The sequence below is a fragment of the Patagioenas fasciata genome, unplaced genomic scaffold (genome assembly GCF_037038585.1).
Source record: "Patagioenas fasciata isolate bPatFas1 unplaced genomic scaffold, bPatFas1.hap1 Unplaced_236, whole genome shotgun sequence".
Lineage (NCBI taxonomy): Eukaryota > Metazoa > Chordata > Aves > Columbiformes > Columbidae > Patagioenas > Patagioenas fasciata.
Window position 1 is genome coordinate 55,220 of NW_027288662.1, and position 17,898 is coordinate 73,117.

The 17,898-nt window shown below is 48.9% G+C and overlaps 1 protein-coding gene across 5 annotated transcripts; it reads right to left on the reverse strand.

Annotated features, from left to right (window-relative positions):
• Positions 1 to 2,646: 2,646 nt before the first annotated feature.
• Positions 2,647 to 9,332, reverse strand: LOC139826804 (C-type lectin domain family 2 member D-like). Of its 5 annotated transcripts, XM_071803183.1 has the most exons (7): positions 9,044 to 9,330; positions 8,013 to 8,514; positions 5,696 to 6,046; positions 5,361 to 5,456; positions 4,777 to 4,949; positions 4,290 to 4,390; positions 2,647 to 4,131 (listed from the first exon to the last, which is right to left on the reverse strand). In XM_071803183.1, the coding sequence occupies exons 3-7, from the start codon at positions 5,898 to 5,900 to the stop codon at positions 4,008 to 4,010; spliced, it is 699 nt and encodes a 232-aa protein (XP_071659284.1). In that variant the 5' UTR covers positions 5,901 to 6,046; positions 8,013 to 8,514; positions 9,044 to 9,330; the 3' UTR covers positions 2,647 to 4,007. The 5 variants fall into 5 exon arrangements, with proteins under 5 accessions (XP_071659284.1, XP_071659287.1, XP_071659282.1 ...); XM_071803186.1 differs by lacking the exon at positions 8,013 to 8,514 and having other exon boundaries at positions 4,777 to 4,946; positions 9,044 to 9,332; XM_071803181.1 differs by lacking the exon at positions 8,013 to 8,514.
• Between the last annotated feature and the right edge of the window lie 8,566 nt (positions 9,333 to 17,898).

Sequence of the window (17,898 nt, forward strand, 5' to 3'; positions counted from 1 at the left end):
AAAGGAGGCTGAGGGGAGACCTGATCGCTGTCTATGACTACCTGAAAGGAGGCTGGGAGGTTGTAGCATGGAGGGTGTTGGTCTCTTCTCCCAAGTAGCAAATGATAAGACGAGAGGAAAGGGCCTCAAGTTGCAACAGAGAAGGTACAGTTTGGATATTAGGAAAAATGTCTTCATTGAAAGAATTGTGAAGAAATGGAACAGGCTGCCTAGGGAAGTGGTGGACTCACCATCCCTGGAGATGTTTGAAAGACATGTAGATGAGGTTCTTAGGGACATGGTTTTGTGCCAGAGTTAGGTTATGGTTGGTCTAGATGATCTTGAGCATCTTTTCCAATAAAAATGATTCTATGACTCTAATACTGTTCCATCCCTCAATAAAGTTATTTCTTTAGGAACTTTAGTGGTATTTCAGGAATAAATACTTTTCATATGTAATAATTCTGGTGTGGAAGGTCTCATTCTGATTCAGTTTTAGCCCAATGTATTTTTGTGTTACAGAAAATACACTGAGTACTTGTAATTATTTTCCATTTTCCCAACACTTTCAATCTGAGTTTATTACATAGTTTACAAATGCTAAAATATATTCCTGAACTCTCTCTTTGTAAGTTAGGTACATATATCATGATACTTATTTTAATCGAAAGGAGACATTTGGGTTCAAATTTCTACCTGCTGAACTTGTGAGAATCTGGCATTTAGTGTGCAGTACAGCTGAAGCTGGCAAATACTGATGGAATTTAGCACCTTTTTGTATTTGAGCTGCTCAGATTCAGTGGACGTTTTAAAATACATTGATTTTCTCTTCCTGCAGGTGTGAAGTTACAAGATATCATCACTAAAACAGACAAAAAAAAAAGTAGAAAATTTCAGAAATGTTGGATGAGCATCTCAATGGGTGAAAACAATCACAAAAATAATATAAACTGACTCATTTAGAATGCAAGTAAGTAAATACAAATCACTGTCTTGAGGTTTGTCAGCCAGATATAAAATGGTTCTAATGGCTGTTTCTATGGCAACTAAAAATGAATAGCTCTGAAGGTGAACTCCTTAATTTTTTTTCAGCAGGGACGTTGCTGTCTACTGATGCACACTCCAAACGATGCTCTCTGACCCAAATCTGAGCGTGTAAAGGTTCGGTATTACCATCATGTAATTTCACACAGATGACCTGCAACAACTTCTATGGACAGGGCCCAGTCTCTGGTTGAGCCCCAGCTGCTCTGCCCTGAGCCGTAACCAGAGCCCTGACCCATTTCTTTTCTGAACCCTCCAACCAGTGGAGTGGGCCCAGCAGTGCCCACTCATCTTGTACCTACGCCAAACCCATTCTTTCATGGCCTTTGAACTGAAAAATAAGCACATGAAAGAGTAATTGTGTTTTGGGGCCACAATGGCACTATGTGTGATCTATAGAAGACCAAGGGCCAGGTGGCTTGTTGGGGGGAAGAAGCCGTTCTCCAGAGGTGACCAGCTGGGAAGAGGGTAGCTGCAAGTCCTTCCGCACCGCTTGGCACTCTCTTAATTAGTGATAAAGTCATAACCCATGTAGACCATGGCAAACGCAGTCAGAGCACTGGTTTGGCTTGAAATTGCCATAGTAAAAAGCATAAAGCTGACATGAGGCCGTATGAGCCTTTGTGTGAGCAAACGGGAGTGGTGGGGGCCATGGTACGCAAGGGTTGGGGAAGGACAGGGTGACCTTTTTCTGCGGCAATTCTGGTGTATGCCACTTCAAAAAATCCCTGGAACTGTGGCCTTGCTTAGCACCTTAACCTGCCTGTTAGTTTGCTAAAGGTTGGAGGGGTTTTACATGGTTTTGTTGGCTTCGGTTTGGTCTGTTTGGGTTTTTTTGTTTGCTTCCAGAAGTTCTGGTGCTGTACGCAGTGGAAAATAGCCATTTTCCCAGCTGTGTGTGCTATAAATGTGTTGAACTAAGGACTTGCAGAGAAGAGTGCCTTCAAAAGTAAAGTGTTTTCACACAGGCTTACTAAAATGCCCTGTGTCAAACTCAGCTGGCTAATGCAAAATTAAATCCATAGGAAGCCACATCTGAGGGACAACTGCCTCGCACCAGACTTTATAGGAGATGACCTCTCAATTAATGTTGTCTGAAATATGAAAAGAAATCCAAGACTACAAATGCTCGCTCACTCTTTGGAGTGAAGATTTCTTTCTTTGCATTTAGAAAACGGAAGCCTGATACAGAGGCAGTGCTAGCACCTTTTTCTTCATAGTGCTATGTGATGTAGCTACCTGTTTGCATCAAGGTAGAGGGTCTCTGGAAAATAGTAACTGCTGGTCTAACAAACATGTGCTATCAATGTCCTGTGACATAGCATGTTCTGACTCTGTTGCTGTAAGTCTGGATGTCCCTCCTGCTTATCACAGAACGTCCTGTATTGGAAGGGAGCCCCAACAATCATCATGTCCAACTCCTGTCCCTGCACAGGACAACCCCACAGTTCACACCATGCGTCTGAGGGCTTGTCCAGTCTCTTCTTGAACACTGCCAGGCTTGGGGCCGTGACACCTCCCTGGGGAGCCAGTTCCAGTGCTCCACCACCCTCTGAGGGAAGAACCTTTTCCTAATGTTGAACCTAAACCTCCCCTGGCACATCTGCATGGCATTCCCTTGGGTCTCTGTATTCATACCTTTTATGAATAAATCTCTGAGTTCTCCAGGAAAATGCAACTGAGATGAAGGCTTTAGCTGACAGGCAAAATTCACTAAAAGAGAAACTTGTTTTTTAACAAAACCAGGAGACAGACCCACTGACAGGCCCATCTGCAGTTATCAGAGATGATCCTGTCCCCTCTCAGCACCCCACATCTGCTGCCTGCATCCCAGGGACTCAGCTGGAACCTGGGGATGCAGGTGGGAATGTGTGAGCATGTGCCTTGCCACAAGGGTCACTTGGGTGATGGGGATGTCCCCACCCCAACACCCAGAAGTGCTCACCGGCTCTGGTATGGGCAGGAGCCATTCAGCCAAACCCAGCCCTTCCCAGCGGAGGGCATGGAGAGGCCAATCCAGAAGTAGCAGGTGAGATTCTGGAGGATTTTACTTAGGAAATCCTGTACTGGAAGAGAGGGCAGGTGGTAATGCTGAAGTGTCACTGATGGCCATCTTCATCCCCATGTAGACCCATCCCAGGACCAAGCCCCACAGGTGTCCCCCACACTCTGACACCAGCAAAGGCCCTGCAGAGGTTTGGGCACAGGGCTGGTTGCTGACCCCATATTTTGGGGCAAGGCTCCACCCCTTCTCAGGTACCACCAGCCCCAGGCCTCAGTTTCCCTGTCCTGAGCAGCCCTTGGAGAAAGGATGAGTGGCATCACCCTGCTTCTCTCATCACACCCATTATCACCCCGCCTCCCATACTTTCTCTCTCTGACACCACTTTTGCAGGGGGAAACCAACAGACACAACCCGCCATTACCTGCATCCTGGAGAGAACCTGAGCTCCCCATTACTCCCCGCTTCCCCAAGACCATGTAACCATCCTCATCCTCCATGTCACAGAAGAACCAGGAAGGTACAGGGCTGAGGACATGGAGGGGCGAACAGGAAACCAAACCACTGATGACCACTCTCAAGGTATGACCTGTCAGCAGGGCCAGAGCTTCCTGCCACTATTGCAGCTACACAGCCCCAGTTGCCATGGAGAACAGCCCCAACACCTGGTAAAAGCCACAGGGGTGCTTTTCCTCTGGAGAAAGGAAAATGAAGGTACAGGCATGCTGCTTGCAAGGAAAAGGAGAAGTTAAGAAAAAAACTTCTTTCCCCCATCGTGGTTTAACCCGAACTGGCAATACAACCTCGACAGACACTCTCTCTTCCACCCCTCCAACAGGGCAGGGAATCAAAAGGAACAGGAGAAACTTGGATTGAGATAAATACAGTTTAAAAAACTAAAAATAGTAACACACCACTAGTAAATATAAATATAAAACTAGAAGCGGCAAAGTTGCGGAGTTCCCAGTACGGAGAAGGTCCATCAACTATTTGACATCACAGCTTGGGCCTTGCTGCAGAGATAATGGTGGCTCCGGAAACAGTTTGAACTCCAGAGATAATGGTCATTCAGCAAGAAACAAGGCTCTCGGCCCTTCAAAGGGAACCTGCAAGAATAAGCAATGACACTGTCAGTACCCTTGGGGAAGCAGCTCTCCCCATAAGCACCTGGAGGGGACAAGGGCTGCCTGCAAGAGACAGTCCCTGTAACCAGGTCCCTGCCACCAGATGGTCTCCCGGGACCCTGGATTGCAATGGGACTCACGTGTCGTTGAAGCTGCTGCCGTCCACCCACTCCGGGCGCCCATCCTGTCTGCGCAGCCCAACCCAGTAATCAATGTTGCCCCTGAGGTGTGACAGAAACTCCTGGAGAGGAAAGAGAGAAGACAACAGTCAGGAGCTGCTGCTGCCCCAGAGTCCCTGTCCCGGCCCCATGTGAGGTCCCAGACAGCAGCACCTCCCACCCAACAGCTGCTCCACCAAGCTCCAGAGCTTCTGCAAGAGTTCCCCAGCCTGGCCAGATACGCTGGTCCTGCTCTGCTGGAGCTCTGCTGTGCTTGTGGTCCCCCTGACCTCCATGCGGGAGGACACGCTCCCTGGGCTCCACACTGTACCCTGTGCCTCCCTCCCTCTGAGGCCACAGGCCAGAACTGCATCTCTGTCCCTAAAAGAACCTCCAGCCTCCCAGCACCAACCCTGACGTCTGCACTCAACCCAGACCCCCCACATAGCCACAGCAGCCCCTCACTCACCATTTCCCACTTCCTCTTGATCACAGCCAGTGAAGCCCCCAGCGAGGAGCACCGCTCCTGGCTCCACTCCCAGCTCCCCTCCTCTCTCGAGAGGTAGTAGCAGACATTGCGGTAGCCAACCCAGTTGTCAGGACAGCACAGCCCCGCAGCTGCACTCGCTCCATCTCTTCCTGCTGGAGAGGGAAGGGGAGAAGGTCAGAGGACTCCACTCCACAGGGACCAGGGGACACAGCTCTATAGGGCAAGGAAGGGGGCAGTCCCAAACTCCCCCCATGGGGATCCCTCATTTGCTGCCAGGGACCCACAGGGAGCAGCCACCCCAGAGGTTAACAGCCTGCCCCAGGGCACAGCTGGGGGTGTCCCTGCCCCTCCCCAGGATCCCTGGGACAGGGCAAGGGAACAGCAAGCCTGAGGGTCTGGCACAGCCAGCCTGAGGGTCTGACCCGACCACGCTCCCCCCCACCAGCCTTAACCTCACACAGCAACACCAGCTCCAGCCCAGAGGGGAAGGGGCCACATCCAGCCTGGCGGCACACACCGCTCTGTGCTGAGGGGCCGCACAGAGGCAGCTGCTGCTCCCTTACCTGACAGCACAGCAACAGCCACTGCCAAAGCCAGGACCAAAGCCACGAGCACAGCCAGCACCACGACATACACTGGATGGAGCGTGCACCACTTATCTGGAGGAGGAAAAAAGCACCAGCAGTGAGGAACCGTGCTGTCCCAGATCTGACTTGGCCCTCACATCCCCACCATCCCCAACACCAGCTGCCTAGGGAGGCAGAAGGGACCCGCCCCAGGGGACAACCAGCCACAGGAGAGCTGCCAGAGGGATAGATATGTGGTGAGGGCTGCTACAGGTTACTTGATAAGGGCCTGTACTCACCCAGAGCCCTGCACACCCTTCTGCCTGCATTACCTGGCATCTCTTGGTGAATGGACTCTTCACCCTGGGAACCCAAGGCCTCCTTCAGTTCTTCCTGGGAGGAAGCATGGTCTTGTGTCCAAGGCATCATAACTGATGGCAAAACCTCTTTCCAGTCAAGCTTGGACACAGTTCTATGACAACAGTCGTTATCCTTGTCTTGGCGGATTGCAGAGAACACAATGATGATGCAGTACATCCAGATGTCTAACTCTGCATATCTAGCAGGGCCACAAATATCAGCCACAGCCAGTCCTGGATGACTCACCGGTTCAAGAAGGTGTTGCCTGCACAACCCTACTCTGTCTCTGCTCTGCCTGTGACACTGCAGACAGTTCCCAGCACCTGGAGATATAAACAGAGTCAGTGATCTGAGGGACCAGCCCTTGAACCCCAGATCGGCCACAAGGCACTCACTGGCTGGGAGCAGCGCCCTTCCCACCGCTCACCCTCCCTGTACCACCACCGGCAGCAGCGCCCCTGCATGGGAAAGCGGGCTCCAGGGCTGAGCCCTCTTCTGTAATGGTTCCCAATATGAAGTAGTTCATCACAGTTCCCTTCTCGGCCCAGCTGGAAGGACAGTGGCAACAGTGGGGGCCCACAAACAGCCGCTCCTCTATCGGCACTAAGAGGAAGAAAACGCCACCCTACATGGAGGAAAGGGAGTGCCAAGAGAGAACAGGGAGGAAGGGGGGGAAGCACAGGGCTGCTTGCAGTGCGAGTGGGAAAAGTGGGAAGAAAGTTTTACGGTGTACTTACACCACAAAGAAACAATTCTGACAACAACCAGTAAAACAATTAACTCGCATTCCTGACAAGCTGCTTGATTTTCAGAGGGGTAATACACAGAAGCATACAATATGTACTGTAAAACTCACAAATAACACATTGAAAGCAAACATTAGCATTCTCTACTGCTAATTTCAACACCAGTGCTTCCTTAGCTTCTAAGTTTTCAACCTGCTTATTGATGGCCTCTTGAAGACAGTCAATGAATTGCATGTAATTCTCACTGGGACCCTGATAGTAGTTATAAAAGATTTGGCTGCTTTGTTGGTTTCAGATACCTCTACTGTAGCTTGATATGCAAGATCTGCTGACTGCCTCAGGATTTCAGAAACTAATAGCGCCTGTAATTGTGGTGTGTCAGTTAGTGTCTGTTCCAAGAGCTGTGGGATACCTGCCCCTTTCAACGAGTCCCCATCGTTCCGCCCTAAATGATCTAGAGCTGTTACATTGCATAGGTCTAATTTTGCTTGAGTCTTTCATAGTTTTTATCTGATCTTGGGGCAATACGTACACATACTCGTTTTCCTGTTAGGTTTAAAAAAAAAAAAATAGCTGCAAACCCCCATCCTCATCCAAGTCATCAGATAACGCGGACTTGAATGGTGCTGGAGAATCGTTGGTAACAGGGGCTTCGGAACAGTGAACAGTCTTGCCAATACTTTCTAGCATCACAATTATCCGTATTACCTGAGTCCCCAGGCGCACCATCATCAAGACCGTATTACCGACTGCTGGATTCACTCGCTATTAGCTGATCTAATCTGTCACACAGTTCTGTTGTCCAGTTCTTATCCAGTGACTCCTTCTGCTCTCTCGTGGAAGTTGGAGGGTTAAAAGACGTTAAAGGCAGATACAAATTGGTAAAAGGACTGATAGTACACTTGTTAACGACTTTAGTATTCTCAGCTTTCACAGGTTCTTTGGGCAAGTTGTCTGACTCCAATCCTCTGGACTTGCTGTTCTCACCACGGTTGGGAAACGGTACAGGAGGCCACCCGCTCGGCATTTTTCCTCCCCTCGCCCCGGAGTGCTGAACTGTCGGGGGTGCCGAAAGCACAGCAGGGGATGGAATAGGGAGGGTATCAAAGACACGAACCGGGTAAACTTCACAGCGGCTTTCAGGGTACTTATCAGGCTGCAACGCTGCAAAAATTCCGGCAGACCGTTCAGCCTTAGGATCTTTTAAGGTAGAGATTATAAACTTCCATGTAGTTACTGATGATTTAGCTTCTTTATCTCCATTGCTGACTTTATCTCATGATTTCTGCCCTATATCATCAAAAAGTTCAAGTTTTGAGTCACTAATGCTCGTAACAGTCTTTTCAGATTTTAATTGCTTCACTGCAGTAATTATCAGTTTCCAGGTGGTTACAAGGCCGAGAATATATTTTTCACTGTGACTAATTGCCTTCCACAACACAGTTCCCACTTTTTCCCGAGTCTCTGTTTGAAAAACTCCTAACAGGTCAGCAGGAAACCCATTGCCTCTGCACCAAATTAATAGTCTTTTGAGGTTACTCACCTCACACTTCACCCCTCTCTTAGAGAGAATATGCGAGAGGAGCCGCAGTATTTCTTCTTCTTCTTGAAAAATATTCTGCCCCATCTCCTCTCACCCCCAGCTGCTCATCGCTTTGGGTGTCCGTTGCAATGATATCGGATCCTTTATCCCTCCTCTGTCACTTCTGTAGCGATCAATCAGGAGTCGCGCAGCCCGCAGACTGCGTCGCAGTCACGGTCCAGCTGAGCCGTTCCAGCTGGGGCTCGCTTCCCACAGCAGTCGTCCCCCTTCTGTAAACTCTCCTTATGGATCACGTCGGAATCACCACTTGCGAGAGCGAAAACTCATGGACTCCACACAATCCAATATGAATTCAAGCGAAGCCATTTATTACAGAAACAAGCCTCCTTATATATGCAGTTATTTCCTGATCACGTGTCCACGCTCCAAGCATGCATTAGCTGATTGGATATTGTCCATGTTCATGAGCTGTCCAAGCGTCCGAGTCTCACTGCTAATAAGTCTGTTGATTGAAGCAATGTTGAGACCTTGTTTTCAGCTTTCGAGCTGACCTTGAAATTCCTTTGAGCCTGGCTAGTTCATAAATAAGTCTCCATCTAATAGAAACCTATCCACACAACAACCTCAAGAAAATCCCTCAGATCTCCCACAGTTCACAACACCGACTGGCTCATCACAGTTCCCTTCTCTGCCCAGCTGGGAGAACAGCGGCAACGGGGGGGGGGCGGGGCGGGCACAAAGAGCCGCTCCTCCGTCGGCACTAAGCGGGAGAAAACGCCATCCTACACGGAGGAAAGGGAGCGCCAAGAGGGGAGCGAGAACGTCAAAGCCCTTCCCCCGCAGCACAGCGCCCTACCGGGAACACGGAGAAATGGGAGAAAAGCACAGAGGAGAAGGAGCGCCAAGCACCGCACCAGCCCCGGCAGCGGCAGGCGCGCAGCCAGCGGGGACTCGGCCCGCCCCGCGCCGCCAGCAGCAGCACCGGCCTCTCCCCGCGCCGCAGTGAGCGACCGAACCCGAGCAGCACCTACCGGAGATCCGCACCGGCGGCGCACTTCCACACACCACCACGCTCCACAGCCACACGCAGATCAGATGCCTTAGTGCTGTTATCGCTTTTACAGGGCTCGTGCTGGAGGGGCGGCCCACGGAAATTCCGCCCCCTCACGTGGTTTTCCCCATTTTTGGGCAGAAACCAAATAACGGGGTGGTGGATAGGGAAATCCCCTTCCTTCAGCAGTGTATCAGTCGGCCTTTAGAGTACGAAGGCATATTAGCTTTATCAATATGTATTAGTTCACATTTTATGCTGCCACGCAATGGGGTAGCATTGCTCGCTCGTCGTCGTCGTCGTCGTCGCCCCGACCCGCCCGCTCGTCGTCTCGACCCGCCCGCTCGTCGTCGTCCTCGCCGCGACCCGCCCGTTCGTCGTCGCCCCGACCCGCCCGCTCGTCGTCGTCGTCGCCGCGACCCGCTCGTCGTCGTCGTCGCCGCGACCCGCTCGCTCGTCGTCGTTGCCCCGACCCGCCCGCCCGCTCGTCGTCGTCGTCGCCCCGACCCGCCCGCTCGTCGTCGTCGTCCTCGCCGCGACCCGCCCGCTCGTCGTCGTCGTCCTCGCCGCGACCCGCCCGCTCGTCGTCGTTGTCGCCGCGACCCGCTCGCTCGTTGTCGTCGCCCTGACCCGCCCGCTCGTCGTCGTCGTTGTCCCGACCCGCTCGCTCGTCGTCGTCGTCGTCGCCGCAACCCGCCCGCTCGTCGTCGTCGCCTTCGACCCAGCCCGGCCTCTCCTCTCCCTCTCCTCTCTCCACCACCCTGCACGCACCCTGCCCAGACCGGCCACAAGGCATTCAGCGGCTGGCAGCATCCCCCTTCCCTCCGCTCACCCTCCCTGTACCACCACTGGGAGGACAGGGGCAACGCGGGGGGGAAGGGTAGGGGGGGCACAAACAACCGCTTCTCCGTCGGCACCAGGGGGAAGAAAACGCCATTCCCCACGGAGGAAAAGGGAGGGCCAAGAGGAGAGCGAGCCCGTCATGGTCCTTTCCCCGCAGCGCCCACCACTGCGCTGGGCAGCGCACCGCCCGACCGGCAGCACGGAGGAGAAGGAGCGCCAAGCACCGCGCCCGACCCGCCCCTGCCTCTCCTCGCACCGACAGCACTGGCCAAGCGCCTCAGTGAGCGACCGAACCCGAGTAGCACCGACCGGAGGTCCGCACCCGCGTTCCGCTTCTGCACAGACACCAGCACGCTCCACAGCACCACGCAAGTCAGCGGATTTTATGCTGTTCCCGCCCTCATAGAGACTTGCACAGCCCGCCCAGCGCTCCGGCCAATCAGCATAAATCAGCAGGACTCCTAGAGTTTTTGCCTCAGATTTTTCCGGGTTCTGCTTGAGCTGGCGGGGAAAAGGGGAGTCGTTATGAAAATCCCCTTCCCTCACCTCTATATCAGTCGGCCTTTAGAGTTCCAAAGCGTATTACCTTTGTCAATACGTATTATTTCACGTTTTGTGCTGCCATGCAATGGGGTAGCAGATTTGTCCTGGAGATTCTGGTATTTATTAAAGAAAGTTGAAGAGTGGCACATCCCTGGAAATAAGAGCTGTGCTCTCAGGAGTTTGGAGCTGCACATGGAGGATAAAGGATCCACCTGTGCAACTACGTGTCCCCACCTGCTGGGCAGCAGGGGAGTTCAAAGGTAACTCAGAGGTGTTGGGTTACCACTGTGCGTATGTCCACTTGGTCTCCGGGTAAAGAGGAGGTTTTTTTGTGCCGTGGTGGTGAGTTCTTTCTGATTGCATCATGCAATTGGATTAATAGGATTGTATCATGCAAGCAGGTCGTATCTACTCAGCGAAAAATCTTCCTGGACAAATAAATTCAGTTAAATCAGACTGGGGTGGTGGGGAAGGGTGTGTATCCATCAGGTCTTCTGATATGCCTTCGAAATGCTGCTGGCCTTGTTGAGAATTAATTACAGCAAGATGGAGCCCAGGCACATGGGGATCAACAGACAAGCAGTGAGAATATACATAAATAGGGTGACTTTGCGAGGTAATTCTTTGTGTGGGTGTTATTCGTGAGTGACACTGTTGTGGTAGCTCAATCCTTACAGGATGTCAAAAAAAATGCTGTAAAAACAAATTTGAGAGTGCCAGCTTGCCTGACGTAAACTCACACACAGGAAAAACTTTCCTTATTTTCCAGCCTCTCTCCTTGGCACAGCTCCAATGTGCATTGTGTTGAGAGTGTTGGACAATTTCCACACTGGATCTAGAAATGCGGACAATCTCGGCAACATCCCGCAGTCTCTGCCTGTGCTGAGAGCAGGATTCTACTGATCTGTGGGGGACTACGGTGGGTCCGTGGATTCCCTGACGGAGGGCATGGGAACAGACATTAGCCTTGAAGATATGAAGGCCTACCTGTGCGTAAAGGAGTATCCGGAGATGTAAGGATGTACCCATGAGAGAGAAGGGAGTAGAAGAGTAACACTGATGATAGCAAAATTAGCCAATGAGATGTTACTGCTGTAACTTGTAACCAATAGCGAAGAGACACATGAATTGGTGAAACTGTATGAAAATGCACTTGTGGCAGTAAATGGCATCTCCTACTTTCATCCTGGAAGAACTTGGTCCATGTCGTTTGTCCGTCTCAGCCACGACATATGGTGACCCCGACGTGATCCTGCCTGAAGAGGATCTCGCATGAAGAGGAGACAGCATGAAGCTGTGACAGCCAAAGAAGAGCTGTGGAGACGGAGCCCGGTACAGCTGATAGAGCAGCCGAGGAGAGCTGCCGAAGATCCGGATCATTGAAAAGACACCACACTAAGAGTTGGTGAGCTACCGAGAACAGGGTGGGGGTGGAACTTATCTAAAGAAGAGGGTATTATATTATCTACATGAAAGTTGCTTCTGAAGAAGCAGGGTATTAGCCCTCTGGAACTGATTTTACAAAGGAAGGACTGTGTTACTATGGGGCAAAGCACTAGTGAAAGATGCAAAGAAACAACTGAACTGTTAACAACATGTCACTTGTTGATAGAGACTTTCAGAGGATTAAAAGAGCAACGGGAACATGCAGAAATAGCAGGGAGGGATGGTCTTCCTGGCTCTCCTGGGCCAGATTCGGAGGAAAAGGCAAGATTAAGTACTACTCTGACCTCCCCTGTTACTAACGATTCGTCAACACCACCCAAGTCCATATTACCTGCTACGGATAAGGATCTGCAACACTTTCTTGGAAAGTTAAAAGGAATAGAGGAGGAGCGTACGTGTGGCCCCGAGATCAGATAAAAGCTATGAAAGACTCACATAAAAAAACCAGCGTTGGGTTATATATGATCTCGGGAGGGGCCCTCGGAGCACCAGTCAGAGCAGCGCGTTCAAACGACTGCTCCGCTGTCATTAATCACGGCTAAAACGTCTGCTCCACCATCATCAATCGCGGTTCCGCCGTCTGCGTCACCGCCATTAATCGCAGTTCAACCTTCTGCCCCGCCGCTATCAGTCGCAGAAGGAAAATAGCTGGTATTAGTCATCTTTTGCCCAGAGTTGTCTTTGTGTAGGTATTCAGTTTTTCTGGGCTCATACCTGTGGCCATAGTGTTCCTTTTCTCCCCCTCTCCCCCCCATAACTGTCCATCAGCCTGTTAATTCTCCTGGTTCAGCTGCTCACTCTGTGGTTCAGAGCCAGGTTGAAAATTAGAGGTAATCAGAAGATCATTTGTAAATGGCATGAATATCCCAGCCCTCAAGGCAGGAAGGTATATTAGAGGTGAGTGTAGTGCAAGAGGTGATAATAAATTCAGGTACCCCGTTTGAATCCATTTCTGTATGAGCTGTTAATCAGAAGGCTCAGTTACCTCCAGAAAAAGTATAAAAGTGGATCGTCAGCTTTAAATCACACACTTTTTTAATGGCTTCGCTGTCTCTTTGCTTACAAACCTCTCTCTTAAAATTCAGTTTTACCCTTATGATCAGCACTAATCTATTTTTTTTTTGCAATACCTTTCTGCAGTTAATCTCCTCTTCTGAAATGACTGAAGCCTCCTAGACGTGTTAAACGCATCAAACATATGTTTCTGAATGGGCTATATGCTTATACAAACAAAGGAACAACTCTCCCAAGACCTCTTTCAGATGGTTTTGATGTTTTGAAGAATGTAAGCTCTGGGATAACAGAATTGCATGGGGTCTTGTTAATTTTCTTTTTCCTTTCTGATTTCTGTCTACTTTTGATATCAGGAATCACTCCGAATTTGAAAAAAATCTTCACTATTCATTCACATATTGCACCTACCGGAGCACTGTGTGTGGGAACAGCAGGACTTGACATTCCAGCTAAAGGGCCTTGGGCAGGTTATACAGAAGATTTTTATGAGTGTAAGGAGCGATAGCCCAGGCCGGTGAGAATGATATCTCAGGCCAGAGAAGTGCCCCCATGTGTATGATGTGTGAGTGTTGGGCCTGGGTGTGTGAATGAGCGGGTCGGAATGCTGCCCACAAGATGTGCATGGGAACATGACTGAAAACAGACACAACGTGAGTGTGGTGCATTTGGGTAACTTTTTTTTTTGAAAAAACATCCTGTCTAATCTCTTGGTCCAGACCCATGTCTATAAACCTATAAATTGAGAACTGTTAGTAAAAGTCAGCTCAGCTCAGCCTGGCTCAGCTCTCTCCGCTCTTGCTACGAACAAGAGCTCTGTGGGTCTCTGTCTGCACCTGGATGTGTTGCTCCTCATCGCCGCACTCTGAGCCCAGGCAGGTACAACACTGTTCTCCAGGCTTCCTCAAGAGAAGCTCCCTCCATTCACGTTCAGGTTTGGGTTTTTTTTAAACTTCTGCACTTGCAGATTTTAGGAGTGGCAATATCTATGGTTACAGTGTTACAAATGAGCAGAATTTGTCTGTAACTAGAAAGCAATCTTATTCAGCATGCCAACTCGTTTCACGCCGCTCCTTGGCTGTGTCTAACGCAGCTCCCCTTCTTGCTCCTGAGGACTGTCCCAGCAAGGACGTTCTCACCTGCAGCACCTTGTCCATGTCTGCATTGCGTCCACACAGGCCGTGTGTGTGTCTTGGGCCATTTTCTGCTACTATGCTGGAGAAAAAAAGAGATGGGGGGAGTGGAAAGGAGATGCAGGAGCCATATCTGTATCTGGAAGGAAAGAGGTTTGGGGCAGTGGGTAGGACTTGGCTGAAAGCATGAAGGGGAGGAAGGAGGCTCTGCAGATGCAGAGGTACACAGTCCTATAGAAATACCTGTGCCACCTGGGTGTATAGCCGGCTGAACATGAGCCAGCAGTGTGCCCAGGTGGCCAAAAAGGCCAACAGCATCCTGGCTTGTATCAGCAATAGTGTGGCCAGCAGGAGTAGGGAAGTGATCGTGTCCCTGTACTTGGCACTGCTGAGGCCCCACCTTGAATTCTGTGTTCAGTTTTGGGCCCCTCACTACAAGAAAGACATGGAGGTGCTGGAGAGAGTTCAGAGAAGGGCAATGAAGTTGGTGAAGGGTTTAGAGCACAAGAATTATAAGGGGTGGCTGAGGCAACCGGGGCTGTTTAGCTTGGAAAAAAGGAGGCTGAGGGGAGACCTGATCGCTGTCTATGACTACCTGAAAGGAGGTTGTAGCATGGAGGGTGTTGGTCTCTTCTCCCAAGTAGCAAATGATAAGACGAGAGGAAAGGGCCTCAAGTTGCACCAGGGAAGGTACAGATTGGATATTAGGAAAAATTTTTTCATTGAAAGAGTTGTGAAGAATTGGAACAGGCTGCCTAGGGAAGTGGTAGACTCACCATCCCTGGAGATATTTGAAAGACATGTAGATGAGGTTCTTAGGAACATGGTTTTGTGCCAGAGTTAGGTTATGGTTGGTCTAGATGATCTTGAGCATCTTTTCCAATCAAAATGATTCTATGATTCTAATACTGTGTCATCCCTCGACAAAGCTATTTCTTTAGGAACTCTAGTGGTATTTCAGGAATAAATACTTTTCCTATGTAATAATTCTGGTGTGGAAGGTCTCATTCTAAATCAGTTTTAGCCCAATGTATGTTTGTGTTACAGAGAATACATGAAGTGCTTGTAATTATTTTCTATTTTCCCAACACTTTCAATCTGAGTTTTTTACATAGTTTACAAATGCTAAAATATATTCATGAACTCTCTCTCTGCAAGTTAGGTACATATACCATGATATTTATTTTAATTGAAAGGAAACATTTGGGTTCAAATTTCTACCTGCTGAATTTGTGAGAATCTGGCATTTAGTGTGCAGTACAGCTGAAGCTGGCAAATACTGATGGAATTTAGCACCTTTTTGTATTTGAGCTGCTCAGATTCAGTGGCCGTTTTAAAATACATTGATTTTCTCTTCCTGCAGGTGTGAAGTTACAAGATATCATCACTAAAACAGACAAAAAAAAAGTAGAAAATTTCAGAAATGTTGGATGAGCGTCTCAATGGGTGAAAACAATCACAAAAATAACATAATTTGACTCATTTAGAATGCAAGTAAGTAAATACAAATCACTGTCTTGTGTCTGTAACCTATCTGGGATGATTGAAGATGAGCAACCTAGGAGAATAAGCGAGAATTTATATTAAACTAATTAGACGGGAGAAAAGGAAAAGGAAAAGCAAAGGAAAAGTAACCATAATTGTAATTTTACTTCATGTGTGTGTTTTTATTCCTTTTTTTGTTTGTTTTAATTAGAAATATCTATTTTTATTATGAACAGAACACCTATATATGGGAAGCAATGGAGAACTTCATGGATGAAAAGATTAAATTTTATTTGTCTTACAGGTAGAAGAAGTAATATTTCTGTCAATCATTTAGCATTGGAATAAAAATCAGACATGAAAGGAAAAAAAAAAAAAAGAAAGAAAGAAAAGCAAGGGAAATCAGAAAAGCAAGATCATAAAATATGAGGTTTGTCAGCCAGATATAAAATGGTTCTAATGGCTGTTTCTATGGCAACTAAAAATGAATAGCTCTGAAGGTAAACTCCTTAATTTTTTTTCAGCAGGGACGTTGCTGTCTACTGATGCACACTCCAAACGATGCTCTCTGCCCCAAATCTGAGCGTGTAAAGGTTCGGTATTACCATCATGTAATTTCACACAGATGACCTGCAACAACTTCTATGGACAGGGCCCAGTCTCTGGTTGAGCCCCAGCTGCTCTGCCCTGAGCCGTAACCAGAGCCCTGACCCATTCCTTTTCTGAACCCTCCAACCAGTGGAGTGGGCCCAGCAGTGCCCACTCATCTTTTACCTATGCCAAACCCATTCTTTCAGGGCCTTTGAACTGAAAAATAAGCACATGAAAGAGTAATTGTGGTTTGGGGCCACAATGGCACTATGTGTGATCTATAGAAGACCAAGGGCCGGGTGGCTTGTTGGGGGCAAGAAGCCATTCTCCAGAGGTGACCAGCTGGGAAGAGGGTAGCTGCAAGTCCTTCTGCACCTCTTGGCACTCTCTTAATTAGTAATAAAGTCATAACCCATGCAGACCATGGCAAACGCAGTCAGAGCACTGGTTTGGCTTGAAATTGCCATGTTAAAAAGCATAAAGCTGACATGAGGCCATATGAGCCTTTGTGTCAGCAAACGGGAGTGGTGGGGGCCATGGCACGCAAGGGTTGGGGAAGGACAGGGTAACCTTTTTCTGCAGTAATTCTGGTGTATGCCACTTCAAAAAAACTGTGGAACTGTGGCCTTGCTTAGCACCTTAACCTGCCTGTTAGTTTGTTAAAGGTTGGAGGGGTTTTATATGGTTTTGTTGGTTTTGGTTTGGTCTGTTTGGGTTTTTTTGTTTGCTTCCAGAAGTTCTGGTGCTGTACGCAGTGGAAAATAGCCATTTTCCCAGCTGTGTGTGCTATAAATGTGTTGAACTAAAGACTTGCAGAGAAGAGTGCCTTCAAAAGTAAAGTGTTTTCACACAGGCTTACTAAAATGCCCTGTGTCAAACTCAGCTGGCTAATGCAAAATTAAATCCATAGGAAGCCACATCTGAGGGACAACTGCCTCGCACCAGACTTTATAGGAGATGACCTCTCAATTAATGTTGTCTGAAATATGAAGAGAAATCCAAGACTACAAATGCTCGCTCACTCTTTGGAGTGAAGATTTCTTTCTTTGCATTTAGAAAACGGAAGCCTGATACAGAGGCAGTGCTAGCACCTTTTTCTTCATAGTGCTATGTGATGTAGCTACATGTTTGCATCAAGGTAGAGGGTCTCTGGAAAATAGTAACTGCTGGTCTAACAAACATGTGCTATCAATGTCCTGTGACATAGCATGTTCTGACTCTGTTGCTGTAAGTCTGGATGTCCCTTCTGCTTATCACAGAACGTCCTGTATTGGAAGGGAGCCCCAACGATCATCATGTCCAACTCCTGTCCCTGCACAGGACAACCCCACAGTTCACACCATGCGTCTGAGGGCTTGTCCAGTCTCTTCTTGAACACTGCCAGGCTTGGGGCCGTGACACCTCCCTGGGGAGCCTGTTCCAGTGCTCCACCACCCTCTGGGGGAAGAACCTTTTCCTAATGTTGAACCTAAACCTCCCCTGGCACATCTGCACGGCATTCCCTTGGGTCTCTGTATTCATACCTTTTATTCATAAATCTCTGAGTTCTCCAGGAAAATGTAACTGAGATGAAGGCTTTAGCTGACAGGCAAAATTCACTAAAAGAGAAACTTGTTTTTTAACAAAACCAGGAGACAGACCCACTGACAGGCCCATCTGCAGTTATCAGAGATGATCCTGTCCCCTCTCAGCACCCCACATCTGCTGCCTGCATCCCAGGGACTCAGCTGGAACCTGGGGATGCAGGTGGGAATGTGTGAGCATGTGCCTTGCCACAAGGGTC